Source organism: Pantherophis guttatus, chromosome 1 (genome assembly GCF_059756535.1).
Source record: "Pantherophis guttatus breed Tessera chromosome 1, ASM5975653v1, whole genome shotgun sequence".
Lineage (NCBI taxonomy): Eukaryota > Metazoa > Chordata > Lepidosauria > Squamata > Colubridae > Pantherophis > Pantherophis guttatus.
The window spans coordinates 182,020,285-182,038,895 of record NC_142063.1 but is presented as its reverse complement, the minus strand read 5'-3'; the positions used below and the strand labels follow the sequence as shown (position 1 = coordinate 182,038,895).

Below are 18,611 nucleotides of genomic sequence, written 5' to 3'. Positions count from 1 at the left end.
TTCAAAAATCTCAATAGGAAATTATGCAGGAAATTAATGAAATTAAAAATGTGGTGAAGCAGGATTATGGCAAGGTGACTAAAAAAATATCGAATGTGGTGTCTGGCCTCTCAGAAATTATTATTAAAGTGGATTCCAAATTGGAAGAATTTAAATCAGAAGTCAATGTTAAAATTAAGGATACCGATTATAAAATTTCTGATGTTGATGATAAAATGCAGAGAGTTGAAAACGAAATCACAATGATGCAATTCAGGGCCATGGAATTTGCTATAAGGCCCAGAGGTATTAGAGAGAATGACAGACAGGACTTGAGACAGATTTGTGCTGATGCTTTGGCTGTGTTATTAAAAATTAATTCTGAAGTGGTTTTTTATAAAATAGATAAAATTTACAGAGTGAACTCCTGGGTGGCCAGACAAAGACAATTGCCTAGAGATGTGGTGAAATTATTTACAGACACAACAATAAGAAATGACATCTTGCAAAAATCTTTTCTTTCTTATGTGCAAGTGGAGGGGGCTCAAATTGGAGTTTATAAAGAATTGCCACCTAAAATGTTAAAAGATAGAAAAGACTTTGGTTTCCTAGTGAATGAACTGACAAAACAACAGGTACCATTCCGGTGGGATGCCCCAACTGGTATAATTCTGAAATACAATGGAGAAAGACATCGGCTGAACTCTGTTGAGAAGGCGGAACATTTTTATTCTACTGTTCTTAAAGAGAGATCACCATCTCCATGTACATCCACAGTGTTGGAGATTAAGGAGAGTGATAAGAAGCAACCTCAGCAAGAGAAAGAAGAACAGTCTAAGCAGGCGGAGCCAGTGGAAATGCAGGGTGCTATAGGAGGTTTTCTGGAGGCGCACCGGTTAGAATCTTCTCCAATTCTGGACCCGGTTCGGATGGTTGAAGTCAAAGATCAGCTTATAACTCATGCAAAATCTAAGCAACTTAAAGAAAAGCAACAACAGGAAAGACAATACAAAAAGGGAGCTAAGAGTACCACACAAGGAGGTGAAGCCATGGGGGGAGCAAAACCGAAGATTTCGGAAGATCTTCGGCTATTCTGCTCGTCGCTTCAAAAAGATGAAGATGACAATTAAGTGTTTATCTTGGAATGTGAATGGGTTGAATTCACTACAGAAAAGGAAGAAGTTATTTACATATTTGAGACAATTTAATAATGATATAATTTGTTTACAAGAAACTCATATTAGAACTCAAGATCAAAAATACTTGATAAATTCAAAATTAGGAACACATTTTATAGCTTCAACTTTGCAAAAAAAGAATGGTGTGGTCATTTATGTAAACAAAAGACTGACAGCTAAAATTATAGAAGCAGATGAAGATGGTAGGTTTATAGCAATTGAACTGCTTACAGTAAATGGACAAATTCTTTTGATTGGAATTTATGCTCCCAACCAACAACAGGATCATTTTTATAAAATGGGATTATAGATCTATTTTAATTATGGGAGATTGGAATGGAGTAATTGATTCCAAATTAAATAAAAAAGAGTCTGGTGAAATCAAGGATTAGATTACCACAGACTTTTTTCGATATGAAAGAAGATTTGGAACTAAAAGATATCTGGAGAATACATAACCCAAAAGAATTGGACTATACTTTTTTTTCTGATAGACATAGATCCTTCTCTAGGATTGATTTTATTTTGTTATCAGATGATCTACTTGTTAAGACAAAAAGAACAAAGATTTTTCCAAGAACTTTGACCGACCATAGCCCAGTATGGATAGAAATTGAGATGGGTAAGACTGAGAGACGATCATGGAGACTAAATGAAAACTTGTTCAGATATGAAAAAAATATAACAGAACTTTAAAAGCTGCTGAAAGAATTTTTTGAAATAAACTTGAATAAGGGTACCCCGATTGAAATTGTGTGGGATGCGAGTAAAGCTTATATGAGAGGGGTACTCATTTATATGAATTCTAAACATAGGCTGAATTGACAAAAGAAAAGATCTGAACTGGAAGCAGAAATAAAGAATAAAGAACAGCTATTTATTAAAAATCCAACAGATGAAAGAATATGTGGTGCTATAAAACTTTTGAAAGATCAATTCCAAATGCTTATGGCGGAACAAGTTGCAACAAATTTACAATATGCGAAGCACAACACATTTTGTAACGCCAATACACCGGGCAGATGGTTGGCCTACACATTAAGGAAGAAGCAGAGCATACAGACTATTGATAGTATTGATATTGGAGGGAAAGAATTTTTTCAACAAAAATTAATTAAAGAAGCTTTTGTAGATTATTATACCAAATTATATGCCAAAGATGATATGCAGAATGGACTTATAGAAAAATATCTAGATAATAAAAGAGTCACAAAAATTACTAATCAACAAAAGGAAAGAATGAACTATCCTATAACAGAGGAGGAGATAATAGCAGCAATCAAACAATTAAAAACAGCTAAAGCTCCTGGAACGGATGGTTTGACTGCAGTGTATTATAAAACTTTGCAAGCAGAAATGGTGGAACAACTCAGAGACTTATTTTGTAATATACAACAAAGGGGTAAAATATCCCCATCATGGACAACAGCTTATATTTCTCTGATACCAAAAGAACAAGCAGGTCCTAAAAAACCGGAGAACTATAGACCAATATCTCTTTTGAATAATGATTATAAAATTTACGCAAAAGTACTAGCCAACAGGTTGATGCCAGTAATCCAAGAGGTGATTCATGACGATCAAGCGGGATTTATTGAGGGCAGATACATGAAGGACAATGTAAGGCAAGTAATAGATTTATTGGAATATCTTGAGAGGAATAAACAGGTACCTGCAGTGCTGGTCTTTTTGGATATGGAAAAGGCCTTTGATAGAGTGGACTGGAATTTTCTATTAAAGACTTTAAAAAAGATGGACTTTGGGGATCAATTTATACAGGCGGTTTCAGCAATTTACCAAGAGCAAAAGGCACAGATTATTATTAATGGAAGTTTGACAACAGATTTTAAAATTGAAAAAGGAACAAGACAAGGTTGTCCGTTATCCCCATTGCTATTTATTTTAACACTAGAAGTCTTGTTGAATACAATACGGGACTCTAATATCTTGAAAGGTATAGTGATAAGGAAAGAGGACTACAGAATAAAGGCATTTGCAGATGATCTGGTTGTTACCCTAACACAGCCGATGGAATCAATAATCCAGATGAAAGACATTATACAAGACAATGGTATAGTTTCAGGTTTTAGATTGAACCAGAAAAAAACTAAGATGATAGTTAAAAATATGACACAAGATCATAAACATGAACTTGAAAGGAGGGCAGGTTTTGACATTGTATCAAAGATTAAATATCTAGGAGTTCAGGTTGCAGAATCAAATATGAAACTGTTTCAAAATAATTATGAGGTGTTGTGGCGAGATGTGCAGAAAGATATGGTGACTTGGAAAAAACTGCAGTTAAGATGAATATTTTGCCAAGATTTCTTTTTTTGTTTCAAATGATTCCGGTGCTTAAAAGCGATAAACAATTGAAAGAGTGGCAAAGTGGAGTGAACAAGTTTGTCTGGAACGAGAAAAAACCAAGAGTGAAATTGAAAATTATGCAAGATGTTCCAGAACGGGGAGGTCTTAAACTTCCAAACCTACAGTTATATTATGAAGCAGCAGCTTTATCTCAAGAAAGTGATTGGTTTGGAAGGAAAAAGACTGGAATATTGAATATAGAAAGTTTTGATCTTGAATTTGGATGGCACGCTTACCTATTTTATGATAATAAAGTGGACAACGTATTTAAAAGCCACGCACTTAGAGACTCCTTGATGAGAGTTTGGAAGAAGCACCGACTCAAATGGGATTATAAAATACTGCTATGGCTGGATCTTGGTCATATTATGTGGAATACAAATATAATGTCACTTGGGGGGTTTTTATACAAAGAGGTTCTTTTTACAGATGCGGGCAGATGGCAGTTGAAGACATTAGAGGCACTGTTGGACGAAGGGATTAACTTAACTTGGTTACAGTATAACCAACTACAACTGAGATGGAAAGAGGACCAAAAAATTGGTATTATGTTGCATGAGGAAGAATTGGTTAGACATATAAAAGAGAAAGGTCCAATGCATATTAAAAGGCTTTACAATGTTTTGCTAGAAAGGGATTCAGAAACTGAATTGGTTAAAGACTGTATGATTAAGTGGGCACAAAATTTTGAAGAACCAGTGATGTTGGAAACATGGGAAAAAATTTGGGTTCAAAACGTTAAATTTACACAGTCACAGAATTTGAGGGAAAATTTCTATAAAATGTTTTATAGATGGCATTTAGATCCTAAGAAACTGTCATGCATGTACCCTAATGTTCAGCCAAAATGTTGGAGATGTGATTGTTTAGATGCTACATATTATCATGTTTGGTGGACTTGTAAGAAAATTAAGGCTTTTTGGATAAAAATCTGGTGGGTTATGCAGAATGTTTTGAAGAAAAAAAATCAATTTTCTCCACAATTGTTTTTATTGGGTATAGTTAAGGGTTTTACATTGGGTGAAACAAAGTTGATATTGTATATGATAACAGCAGCGAGATTATTGATAGGTAAATACTGGAAAAATGAAGCTTTGCCCACTATCGAGGAATGGACTTTGAAGATGGCCAGTTTTGCAGAGATGGCGAAGATTTCAGCATACCTAAAAGATCGTTCACAAGAGACTTATGAATGGGAATGGAAAAAGTGGATAGATTATGTGCAGAACAAATATTAAACCAGGAAGTATCAAATAGCTTTTAATTGAAAATGTTATATTAAGATAGAAATATTTTAATTTTGTGAAGACGAAAAATTTATATGGGGGATGGAGGGGTTCAAATTTCATATAAAGGGTTTTTTTTTTGATGGGAGTATATTCTATGGAAGTCCGGGGGGGAGGGAAGGGTTGGGGGGGTTAGGGAGGGTGAGGTTGGGGAGTTTGGGATGGGTTGGGGGGGGGAAATGGGATGAAAATGTAATTGTAAAACTTTTCCAATAAAAAAAAGAAGAAGAAGAAGCCCTCTCTGGACCCGGCTGTTTTGGCAAACTACCGTCCAGTCTCCAACCTTCGCTTTGTGGCGAAGGTTGTTAAGAGTGTGGTTGCGTGACAGCTCCCACAGTACCTGGGTGAAACTGTCTATCTAGATCCATTCCAGTCCGGCTTCAGGCCTGGGTACAGCACGGAAACGGCACTGGTCGCATTGGTTGATGATCTCTGAAGGGCTCGGGACAGGGGTTGCTCCTCTGTTCTGGTCCTATTAGACCTCTCAGCGGCTTTTGATACCGTCGACCATGGTATCATGCTGCGCCAGGTGGAGGGGTTGGGAGTGGGAGGCACCGTGTTATGGTGGTTCTCCTCCTATCTCTCCGACCGGTCGCAGTCCGTGTTGGCAGGGGGGCAGAGGTCGACCTCGAGGCACCTTGTTTGTGGGGTGCCGCAAGGGTCGGTTCTCTCGCCTCTCCTGTTCAACATTTATGTGAAGCCGCTGGGTGAGATCATCCATGGTTTTGGGGTGCAGTGCCATCTGTATGCTGATGACACTCAGCTGTACATCTCCACCCCAGACCACCCCAATGATGCCCTTGAAGTGATGTCCCAGTGCCTGGAGGCCGTGCGGGTCTGGATGGGGAGGAACAGGCTCCGACTCAACCCCTCCAAGACCGAGTGGCTGTGGTTGCCAGCGTCCCGATATAGCCAGCTGATGCCATCGCTGACTATTGGGGGCGAGTCATTGGCCCCCACGGAGAGGGCCCATAACTTGGGCGTCCTCCTGAATGCACGGCTGTCTTTAGAAGAGCATATGACGGCCGTGGCCGGGGGGCTTTCTATCAGGTTCGCCTGATATGCCAGTTGCGTCCCTTTCTGGATCGGGACTCCTTATGCACAGTCACTCATGCCCTCGTTACTTCCCGCCTGGACTACTGTAATGCTCTCTACATAGGGCTCCCCTTGAGGAGCACCCGGAGGCTCCAACTGGTCCAGAATGCAGCCATGCGGGTGATTATGGGGGCGACATAGCGCTCCCATGTAACACCTCTCCTGCGCGAGCTGCACTGGCTTCTGGTGGTCTTCCGGGTGTGCTTCAAGGTTTTGGTTCTCATCTTTAAAGCGCTCCATGGCTTAGGGCCTGGGTATCTACGAGACCACCTTCTGCCACCGATAACCTCCCACCGGCCAATACGCTCCCACAGAGAGGGTCTCCTCAGGGTGCCGCTAGTCAAGCAATGTCGACTGGCGACCCCCAGGGGGAGAGCCTTCTCTGTGGGAGCACCCGCCCTCTGGAACGAGCTACCCCCAGGGATTCGACTGATCCCGGACCTCCGTACTTTACACTGGGCTCTGAAGACTTTCTTGTTTCAGCAACCCGGGCTGGCTTAAAATTTTAATTGATTAATTTTATGGGTAATGGGATTTTAAAATTGGGAAGCCAAAGTGATTTAATTATTTTTAAATTATTTTAATTTTCATATTGTATGTATTTTAATCCTGGCTGTTCACCGCCATGAGTCCTTCGGGAGAAGGGCGGTATAAAAATTTAATAAATACTAAATACTAAATACTGTTTTGGCTGTTTCCCAGCATATTCATATTATTTTGGCTGTTTCCCAGCATATTCATCTTTATTTTACTATCACACCCAAAAAAAAAAATCTCCATCTATTATTTTGGCTGTTTCCCAGCATATTCATCTTTATTTTACTATCACACCCAAAAAAAAAAAATCTCCATCTATTATTTTGGCTGTTTCCCAGCATATTCATCTATTATTTGACTGTTTCCAGCATATTCATTAAGCATATTCTTAATTTTACTGTTTATCATTCTCAGTTTTTTCTACAATTTAACATTGAGACTTAATTCTTACATCAGACACATCCCCATATAAATCAATAAATTTTTTTGGATTCTTCTCATATTCATATTCTTTCTTATTCCTCTATAAGAGTCTACTTTTTATCAATATTATCCATCTTTACTTTTTTTTTCTATTTTAATCACATTGTTTTATTTTCCATCCTTATACATTTATAAACACCTCCTTTTTGTAATTAATATTCATCCAAACATTACATTTTCATTTTTAATCAGACTATTTTATATTCTTTTTTCCCAACCGAATATATTTTATTTCTTAATTTCCTTGTCTATCAACATATATTCCATTTCAAATTCAAAGTTCCCAAAATTAATTCTCTATGTGTCATTTTAAATTCTTTTTGCTACATCTATTCCCTGCAAAGTACATCAACTTCCCTTCTTTTGTTCCCGCGCCATTTGACTTCTTTTATTCCTACGCCAATAAGTAACAGTTTAAAAGTTCTGTTATATTTCTTCTTTCTTTCCACCGAAGAAGCCATCTGTAGACAAAGAAGAAACCTCCACCACCAAAATCCCACGGCTATTATTTGTAATTTCAGAGTGTTCCAAAGCAAACAGCAAGTTACAGTGTTTCTTTTTAAAACAGAGGGTGTATCTCTGAAATCCACAATTTCCACTTAGTCACGCCAGTATCCATTTTGTTGCGATCATGTAACAGTCCAATTTAACTCTCTTCTTCTTTTAAGTTTTAAAAATGTTGAATCCATATCTTTTTTTAATCCTTTTTCAAAGTCCAATTCTAATTTGAGAATTTTTCCCAATCTTTTCAGCATGCCTCAATGTTTAATTGTTCCAATTGAATCTATACCAAAATAAATTTCCTAGTGGGTCTTTTCCTCCTGAAGTTACTTTTCAAAATCTTCTATGCCCCTCAGATCCACAGCCGCAGTTTTAAGGCTAGGGGTCTTACAAGTAACGATTGTTGCTCTAGCATTGTTTCAAGCCTAGGTTGGTGTCACTCATCCGGCTTCAAAGAGCTTCATTCTTTTCCTCTTTCCTCCTGCCCATCTCTTAGTTCGGTTTGTCCCAGCTTCGTAGCAGCCGCCATGGCTGCCGCCCCCCCCCCCGACTCACAGAGAGTTCCCTCTGACCTCCGAGGAACTTGCCTGTTCCTCTTGGTCATCCGAGATGCCTCTCTTCATACCCCATCCCTGCAGGATGGTTCTGCTTCGAAGACCCATCAGCGGTGGTTCTGCAGTCGGGTTTTTCGCGGGACTCCTCAGAGCCCGCTATTTTCCCGGCTGTCTCACCACAATGTCAAACCGAATTTTTCTAGAATGCCCTTTATTGTTATATTGTTGTAGAGTAGAATAACATAATCTTGACAGCATATAACAAAATGAGGGTGGGATTAGTTAGAGTTTCTTTCTCATATTTCCCTTTTTCTCAGAAATGAATAATATTTTCTGAAACTCCTCGCATAAAAGTTCAATCCTTCCTTCCCAATTGCCAAGGCCAAATCTACATTTTTTCACACCAGAATCCAGGGTGTAAAACAAAACATAATGGAAAACCACATCAAATCCATCTACAATCTTGGCAGTATCTTGTCTTTCTATATCCTTTACACATTTGTATGTAGCATTGGCCAATTTAACTGTTTCTTTAAATGGAACTGTGCTTCCTATCAATCTTGAAAAAAGAGAGTGGTTCATGAGACAGTGGAGTGCAGATTGGAGAAATATAGTAAATTGGCAAATTCTGCAAGACACAATAAATCAATCTAATTGTCTTGCTGGCAAGACACACTGTAATGGTAATACTGCTCAAGTAATATATTTGTCTTTTGCATCTTTCCATTCAATTGCAGATGATGAGAAGATAATGTGTACAAATGTTAAGTAATTTAAAAAGGCCTTCCAAAATATGGACGTGACTTGAGAGCCATGAGTCAATTCCACATGATTAAGCACCTGTATTATGAAAAATGTAGTGTAAAAAGAGTTGTGTGATCTGTTACGAGTAAATGCCTAACTGTGTATACACCATTGCATAGACTGACCCACTGATCCCTCCTCCCTCACTTAGCCCTTCCCATAACCCCTCCTTACCTTGACTCCACCTCCTCCATATATAAGGCTGTGCGCAGAAGTCCAGGACCAGTTCCAAATGAGTACCTGAATAGAAAGAAATGGAGTAAATAAATACATTGAACTCAAAGCCTATCGTGTCTGTGATTATTGGGCAAGATCCTTGGAAAACTTACTTATCAAAATGGCAGCAGAGGACGGTTATGCCCAATAAACAGAACCAAAATCGGAAATGGAAGGAAGGATGAACACAAGGTCCACCACCAGGCTGATGGCAGAGATGGAGGAACTGGACCAAACAAACAAAAGAAGGGGGCAAAAGAAGGGGGCAAAAACAAAAGTGAGGCCAAAAGAAAGTGCAGCCAGGCACGCCAGAGACAGATCACCCAAGAGAGATGAACTAAAGGACATCATACAGAAAATGATAGAAGCCTCCATAAGCAAGGATGAACTCATCGCGAAGCTCCGGGACCTTCTAGATGACCAGGGAGCAGTGATGAGCCCCCAGGAGCAAGACCATGAGGCTGCCAGACCGGTAAGACAGAGATACCCCCTGGCAGAGGCCCAAGACCCAAACGGTTCCAGTTTCACACCATGCTCCCGGCGGCCATCTTGGGATGGCCACCGACCAATAGGGAGCCAGGATTCAAATCCAATGGCAGGAAATGAAAGAAACCCCAGAACAAATGGGGGAACAGCCAAAGGCACCCCAGAAGGGACACACCAAGGCATCTGGAGCTCACCTCCCGAGCTCGAAGCCAGAAAGACACCCGAGGCCGCAGCAGCCGTGATAGGCCCTGCACGCAACCCCTTCACGCCAGACATGCACCCCAGAGACACCGCCGGGAACTGAGGGGGCTACGGGGGGGCCATCGATGATAGCACCCCCCCCCAGATACTCCACACGATGACCAACCCCCACGAAGACAACCGCAGGGCACCAACTATGCTTGAATCATGCAGATGGCAGGACTCGAACCCAGCACCCGCAGCACCAAGCATAGGAGGCCCGAGGGGAAGAGGCCACACCTGCTACTCAACCCCCATGCGGCCTCCGCCCGGCCTACTCACGTGCCCAGGGACCAGCAATCAAGGATCGGGACCCACCGCAGCCGCCTCGCTCAAAGAATCACTACAAATGGGATTGCCCAAGAAACTCAAGGGGAAGGAATCACACCTACCAAAGGGAAAGGGAAGGCAGGAAGCCGGGGCTCCCCGATAGATCCCCATCAGACAACAGATACAGGCGCAGAGACTCCCCCGACCCAAGGAACAGAAGGGGAAGTAGGGACAGCTCTAGGGAGAGCCGACCAGGGTCCATGTATGGGATTGGGGAGAACACACACACACACTCACAAACCAGAGAAGGAGAAGCATGGCTCATCGACTCGGGAGCCACCAACCACACAACTCATGACATAAAGATACTGACCTCATTCACAGAGGAAAACTACCACATTAAGGTGGCCAATCAAAACAGGGTCCTAGTGACAGGGAGAGGAAACACGTTCATAAGCGGAATAGGCAAAGTAGAGGGGGTATTACTCATACCCGAAATACCCCACAACATTTTAGCACCGCTTAAACTGAGCAAGGACATGGGCATAGAGACCACCTTCAAAGAGGGAGAAGCCTACCTGACCAGAGACAGGGAAAGCATCGGCAAAATAATCATTAATGGAGGGCTAACATACCTCCACCCTAAAAAGAATAACCAGACCCAAGTTATCGCCCAACTAGAAAACACTGAGAATAGAGTCAACACACATGTTGAGGCAGAGGGGGGCAGGGAAGACGACCCCACCGAAGGCAACACGACACACAGAGGGAAATTGCTAATAGGCAAACCCATTCACGATGACTGCGCCCATTTGCTACACAGAAAATTGGGCCATGCCAGCTTCCCAGTCATCCAAAAAATGACAGAATGTACCAGTGATTTGAAAATAAAAAACTGCAAAAGCTACTTAGAGTGTTCTATATGTAAATCATCTAAGTTAAAAACCAAACCCAGACCTAGAAAAGCCACCCGTACTACCAATTCTATCTTCCACCTGGTACATATGGACATTGTGGGCCCCATGAAGCCCTCTATAAAATACAAAAGGAGATATTTTCTGACAATAGTAGACGACTACAGCCGCTATGGCTTTGTGTATACCATTAATCATAAAGACGAGGTATTCCAAAAATTTAAAGAGTTTTATAAGAGAGTGGAAACGCAACACAACACAAAGATAAGGCAAATAATGACAGATAGGGGGTCTGAGTTCTTATCGAGGGAATTCTCGAACTGGTCAAAGATGCACGGGATAATACACTACAAGTTCTTCTCCCTTTTCCGCGTTCCAAAATGGAGTCGTAGAGAAGAGGAATGGAGTCCTACAAACAATGATGAGATGCGCCCTAGAGGATGTGGGGTTAGGACAGCCATTCTGGGCGGAAGCTCTCAACTACTCAAATTATACGCTGAACAGACTCTGGTCTAGCGTAATAGGGAAAACACCTTATGAGGTGATGTACGACCGAAAACCAAAGATTGCGCACCTGCACATATTTGGAGTCACGGCGGATGTGCACATCCCCAGGCAACTGAGGCGAAAAGGAGACAAGGTCTCCAGGAGATTAAGGTTCATGGGGTATGAACCAGGCACAAAAGGCTATAGATTCATTGACAGGGACAACAGGTTCATTGTATCCAGAACAGCGGTGTTCCACGAGAACGCCAACTGGTCTAAGATACACCTCAATGAGACACTCATCAGACAGGAAGACACAAATGAATCAAGGGACGAAAGCAAACCCATCACATTAGAAGCAAATACACAAGACAGACAAAGACCAAGACACCATGAGGTAGCCACCAAGGGGTGGAAGGAAGACCACCCCATCATCAAGGTAGACACGGTCACAGAGAAGGAGGCCAAATACATGCACGACACCGACACAAGACCCATGAGACCTATCAGACCCAACAGAAACAAAATACCCAAGAGGTTTAAAGATTATGTCATGTCCATTCACCCAAATAGAACAACACCCAACTCATACGAAGAAATCATTAGTCTGCCGCAGGTAGAGAGAGATAAGTGGGAGCAAGCTATGGAAAGGGAGATGGCTAGCCTGCGCGAACTAAACGTGTACACCCCCTCTAAGGTCCCAGCCGATAAGACACTCATAGGCACGAAGTGGGTTTTCAAAATCAAGGAACTCGAAGACAACAAGGCCCTCTACAAGGCTAGACTCGTAGCTCAGGGGTTCGCCCAAAGGTATCCAGACGACTACACGGATACCTACTCACCCACAGTTAGGGCAGAAAGTGTCAAAAGCGCCCTAGTAGTTGCATCTATCTTAGGCCTAGAAGTCTACCAATTTGACGTTCAAACCGCATACCTCCATGCGAAGTTAGACAAAGAAATATATGTCAGGGCACCCCCAGGGAAAGGCGCGAAAGAGGGAGTCACTTGGCTACTAAACAAAAGTTTGTACGGTTTAAGACAGTCCGGGAAAAGATGGTATGAATGCCTAGCCAAAACACTCAGGGACATGGGTTTTACCGCCACATCAGCAGACCTCTGCCTCTTCGCCAAGAGGGAGGGCACATCGATCGAATACACACTCGTTTACGTAGACGACATCCTGTACATGGGGCAGCACAAGCAAAATTGCGATAAATTCGCCAGAGAACTGGGGAAACAATTCACACTCAAGACCCTAGGGAAAGTCAATAAGTATCTAGGAGTACAAATCGAGAAAACAGAGAACGGGTTCAAGGTTTCTCAAAAGGAGAAAATATTAGAACTTATACATAGATGCAACATGAGGGACGCTAAGCCATGCGAAACCCCCATGCAAACAGACTTCTTGAAACATATGCACGAAGAGGGGGAGTCATTTAAGGACAACACTTTGTATAGATCTGTCATTGGATCCCTCCTGTATATTGCCAATTGGACAAGGCCCGATATCAGCTTAGCTGTTAATTTATTATCCAGACATGTCAGTGAACCCAAGGCATACCACTGGGAAGGGGTGAAGCGAGTAATCAGGTACCTGAAACATAGCATAGACGCGTACCTATGCCTTGAACCATCCAAATCCAAAGAACCGGCGCTGACCTGCTATGTGGACGCTGACTGGGCAGGTGATACCAAGAGCAGGAAAAGCACATCAGGTTACGTGTTCCTTATCAATAACTGCCCGGTACACTGGTATACTGGCAAACAGAACCTGGTTGCCACATCCACGGCAGAAGCAGAGTACATCTGCCTATCAAAGGCAGCTAACAATTTAGTGTGGTTCGATGACCTGCTCTCTGAAATATGGACCGAACCGGCTTATCCTATAACTATCCACGAGGACAATAAAGCAGCCATAGACATCTCCAACGCAGAAGCAGTGGGTCAGAGATCCAGACATATCGACATCAAGCATAAGCATGTCAGGCAGTTATCAAATGTAGGTTTTATTAGGGCCGTACATTGTGAAACCTCTGAGCAAGTCGCGGACATTCTAACGAAACCATTACCAAACAAGCAACACACATATCTCACATCAAAACTAGGGGTGACCATGCCGGGCACAGAATCAACCCCGAATGTTAGGCATTTAGAGGGGGATTTGTTACGAGTAAATGCCTAACTGTGTATACACCATTGCATAGACTGACCCACTGATCCCTCCTCCCTCACTTAGCCCTTCCCATAACCCCTCCTTACCTTGACTCCACCTCCTCCATATATAAGGCTGTGCGCAGAAGTCCAGGACCAGTTCCAAATGAGTACCTGAATAGAAAGAAATGGAGTAAATAAATACATTGAACTCAAAGCCTATCGTGTCTGTGATTATTGGGCAAGATCCTTGGAAAACTTACTTATCATGATCTACTGTGGCACTATTGTAGAGTTGTGTGATCTCCCTAAATAAGTAGACACCTACTTATAAAATGAATAAAATGAACTACCTTCATAAACAAGTCTTCTACCACCAAAATAATTCTACAACCACACACTTCTGGAAGATTGTGGAAGATTGTTAATAAAAATTGGTAATCTTTGACATTTGCAAGTTCTTGCATGTGAGAATGAATTGTATCTTTGCGGGATTCATTTGTATTCCTGTAAATATCTGATAACCCATATAATGTCCTCATGTTCAGTTTAGCAAAGAGCTAATACTTATTAAAAGATTCTAAAAGCATTTCTGATGTCACATATAAAGATGATCTTCTGAAACAATAAATATGTCATCCAGATAACTATATTTGCTTAAAATATCATATTTTATATCAAAATTTACATATACTAAATATGTTTATCTAAAATAAATGAAAACGATTGAACATGAATCTGAAGAAAATTATACAGCTATTAACTAATCCAAAAGGGCAATAATGTGTATTCAAATTTAGCACAGTGGGTGTCAAAAGCTGTTAAAGAAACCATGGCCCCCTTTCATTGAAATCAAATTATAAATTCCCCACAAGTTCAATTTAGTGAACATGTATGCCTTCTGAACTCAACACAGTGCATCTGAAATAAGATGCAGTAGATATTCATACCCAAAAGTCACAGAGTCACATACCAATCTCAAATAAGAATTATCTCCGTTTAAAAAATAATAGTGCGGAAAAGGAGAAAGGGCAAATGGATTTTCATACTGTTGTCCAGAAATTGCTTTGAAGTGGCTAGCTCTTGAGGAAATATTGAAAGAAATAATGTCTTTCAGCTGGGATTTGGGTCTAGGTTTCAAATTGATGGCATGGTCATATATCCAATGAGACAGCATGATAACTGTGGACTCTTCCCACAAGATGACCGTTGAACAGATTCCTCTTCCAAGATGACTATTGAACACTAGGGAGATTTTTCTCTGACCAATAATTTGCCAATTTGCTGCCAAAGCTAGTTCTTTGGCAGCATCCTCCCTGGATCCCAAAAACACTTATGACCCCCAAAGGTACTTGCATTTTTGTGATGGTTGTAAGTGAATGCTGTAGTCATTTCCCACAATGGGTGTTTTTTGCCAGAAACTGAAAGTGAACACCGGTTTCCGGCAAAAGACATTGTAAATCATGGTCACATGATGGCGAGATACTGCAAATGGCTATAAATGTTGCCAAATGCCCAAAATGTGGTCACATGATTTCAGGGGGGCTTCAAATCCAGGTCATAATACAGACTGAATCAGATACTTATACTGCCTGATCTGTTCCAAAGCAGACAAAAAGCAATACCTGATTTACAACTTTGTAAATATGTATAATTGTATCATCTGATTTATGAATTAATCTGTTTTAACTTTCTATATTTAGAAGGTTTTTAAATCTGAAAAGCTGCCCTAAATACTTGCTGAAGAGGTGTAGTGGGGAACATGTATATAGTAAACAGACATAAATAACACTTTTACTTGACAGAGGTATATTGCACTCTAAATTCAGCATAACTCATTTGATTTTCATTTTCATACAAGGACAGGAAAGTGCTACAAATTCCAAGTAATCAAAAATGTTGGAGGGTACCAGGGTGCACCTACATGTTATGTTTGGGCTAACAGAGCATACAACCAGCTGCAGCGTATCCCTTTTTGTAATACACTTCTAGTATTACATTCTGTATATCTGTATTTAAATCAAGCTTGAAACAACTGCAACCTGCACTAATGCTGCATTGTAATATATGTATCAAGTTTCGTTAACACAAGACCAAATGCATTAATGAAAATGTCACTTGAGATTTATCTTCTAACTGTAAAATCTTCTATTAAAATGGGTATGATATATATATCATTTACAAAAATAAAAATGTTAGAGGACTTGCTCCTTGATATAGCATACCTGCACAACGTATTGATTTCTGCATTATTAGGGAGCTACTTTTCATAAGTGAACATACTGTGGACATAATATATTTAGACTTCAACAAGGCATTCAACAAAGTAGACCACAACTACTTCTTAGTAAGCTAGAAAAAAGTGGGATAGATAGCTTCACCACCACATGGATTCACAACTGGTTGACAAACCGTATTCAACGAGTAGTTCTTAATGGGTCTAAGTCTATATGGAGACAAATAAGCAGTGGGGTGCCACAAGGTTCCATCTTAGGCCCAGTACTCTTCAATGTCTTCATAAACGACTTAGATGATGGAATAGAAGGGAAACTCACCAAATTTGCAGATGATACTAAGCTGGCAGGAATAGCTAACACCCTAAAAGATAGATTCAAGATCCAGATTGATTTTAACAGTCTTGAACACTGGGTCCTATCTAACAAAATGAAATTCAATGTAGAGAAAAGTAAAGTCTTACACTTAGGTAAAAAAAAACCAAAAGCACACATATAAACTGGGGGAAACCAGGCTTAATAGCAGTGACTGTGAGAGGGATCTTGGGAGTCTTAGTGGACAATCAACTAAATATGAGCCAGCAGTGTGCAGCAGCAGCTAAAAAAGCCAACACAATCCTAAATTGCATTAACAGAGGGATACAATCAAGATCAAATGAGGTAGTAATACCACTCTATAAAGCCCTAGTAAGACCACACCTAGAGTACTGCATCCAGTTTCGGTCACCACACTATAAAAAAGATGTTGAGACTCTAGAAAAAGTGCAGAGGACAGCAACCAGGATGATTAGGGGACTGGAGACTAAAACATATGAAGAACAGTTATATGAACTGGGCATGGCTAGTGTAATAAAGAGAAGGACCAGGGGAGACATGATAGCTGTCGTCCAATACTTGAGAGGCTGCCACAGAGAGGAGGGGGTCAAGCTGTTTTCCAAAGCACCTGAAGGCTAGACAAGGAATAATGGATAGAAACTGACCAAGGAGAGATTCAGTCTAGAAATGAGGAGGAACTTTCTGACAGTGAGAACAATCAACCAATGGAACAGCTTGCCTTTGGAAGTTGTGGGAGCTTCATGACTTGAGACTTTCAAGAAAAGATTGGACTGCCATTTGTCAGAAATGGTGAAGGGTCTCCTGCTTGAGCGGGAGTGGGGGGGTTGGACTAGATGACCTATAAGGTCCCTTCCAACTCTGTTAATCTGTTAATTTTTACAATATAAAATATAAGATTAAAGGTAAAATAGATGTAAAATACAATTTTCATAAAATCAAATTAAAGAAACAAGAATTTATTTCATATTTACCTATGCAATATTACACAATGAAGCAGTTATTTTTTTTCGTTGGCACAAAACAGTCTACTTCAGTTTATCCAAATTTGGCAAATTTGTTTTAAATGGACAAACTTGGTCCATGACCACATGCACAAATGCTTTCTCTAGGTAACTCTCAGTATAACACAATGGATTGCTACAATCACGCCGCTCCTTCTTACTTTTGTTATTTATGCATGCCCAACTTTTTCTAGACCACATCTTTCGCTACCATGGCATGGTCTCAGCATTCGTATCAGACAGAGGTGTGCAATTCCAATCTAGATTTTGGAAAGCACTTTTCCAACTACTGTGTCAAAGTGAACCTCTCCTCAGCTCACCATCCTTCCACAAATGGAGAGGCTAAGAAGACTAAAACTCTCCTCTAGCAATACTTGGGTGCTACTGCACCAATAGCCATCATTACTGCCACTTGCAGAACAAAGGTTTAAAAGTTTACACAGTTGATAAGCCAAAACATATAGGCTACCTTTTTCAAAGTGTTCCTTTTGATAACATTGAACTTATTTAGTTGAACTCTTATAAATTTAAATTCCTTTAAATCTAGTTGAGTCTGTATTGCTTTTATTTTTTTGTTCTATATTTCTTACATATATAGAACAAAAAAATAAATAAAAGCAATACAGACTTAACTAGGTTTAAAGGAATTTAAATTTATAAGAGTTTATATTTCTTCAATACTATAAAGCCGTGCTGGCGAACCTATGGCACGCGTGTGACAGGTGGCACACGTAGCCATATCAGTAGGCATGCGAGCCCAGCTCTGGCAATTTTTGGGTCTTCTGGGCCCATTGGAAGTAAGGAAACAGGCTGTTTCCTGCCTCCGGAGGGCCTAGGGTGGTGGTGGGGAAGGCCCGTTTTTCTCTCTCCCCAGGGTCCACTGATGGTCGCCATCCAACCTGACTGAGCTTGAGAGGATTTGCAAGAAGAATGGCAGAAAATCCCCCAATCTCCCAATCCAGCAAAGCTTGTCACATCATTCCCAAAAAGACTTGAGGCTGTAATTGCTGCAAAAAGTGCTTCAACAAAGTACTGAAGGGTCTGAATACTGATGCCAATATATTTCAGGTTTTTTCTTTTTACAGATATTTCTAAACTTCTGTTTTCACTTTGTCATTATGCGGTACTGAATGTAGATTAATGAGAAAAAATGAATTTAAACAACTGTAGAATCAGGCTGCAGCACAACAAAACTGACAAAAATGAAGAGGGTCTGAATACTTTCTGAATATACTGTATAATTTAGAACCTTGTTACAGTTCCTTATATTTGTATCTCTGATTCAGTGCATTTCAATTAGATGGACAAATTATAGTAAAGAGTAAGTTTACCATCCTGAAAGACTCTCTCCACATTCAGCCCATAGGTAGCGCACGTTTCATAGTAGATGCATTTCTTCAAATCATTGGATAGTTTCCGTGCTCTAATATCATCAATGACACGAGGATTATTTGAATTTATAGCATCTGTAAAGAAAACAGAAGGCATTTTTG

At 40.6% G+C, this 18,611-nt stretch overlaps 1 protein-coding gene across 1 annotated transcript in view; it reads right to left on the bottom strand.

Moving 5' to 3' along the window:
* Positions 1 to 18,611, bottom strand: part of LOC148116651 (arf-GAP with GTPase, ANK repeat and PH domain-containing protein 1-like) — a 1,231,127-nt gene that overhangs the window by 1,068,669 nt on the left and 143,847 nt on the right. Inside the window, 1 exon segment of the mRNA XM_087887143.1 lies at positions 18,450 to 18,584. Within this exon segment, the coding sequence (XP_087743269.1) occupies positions 18,450 to 18,584 (135 nt within the window).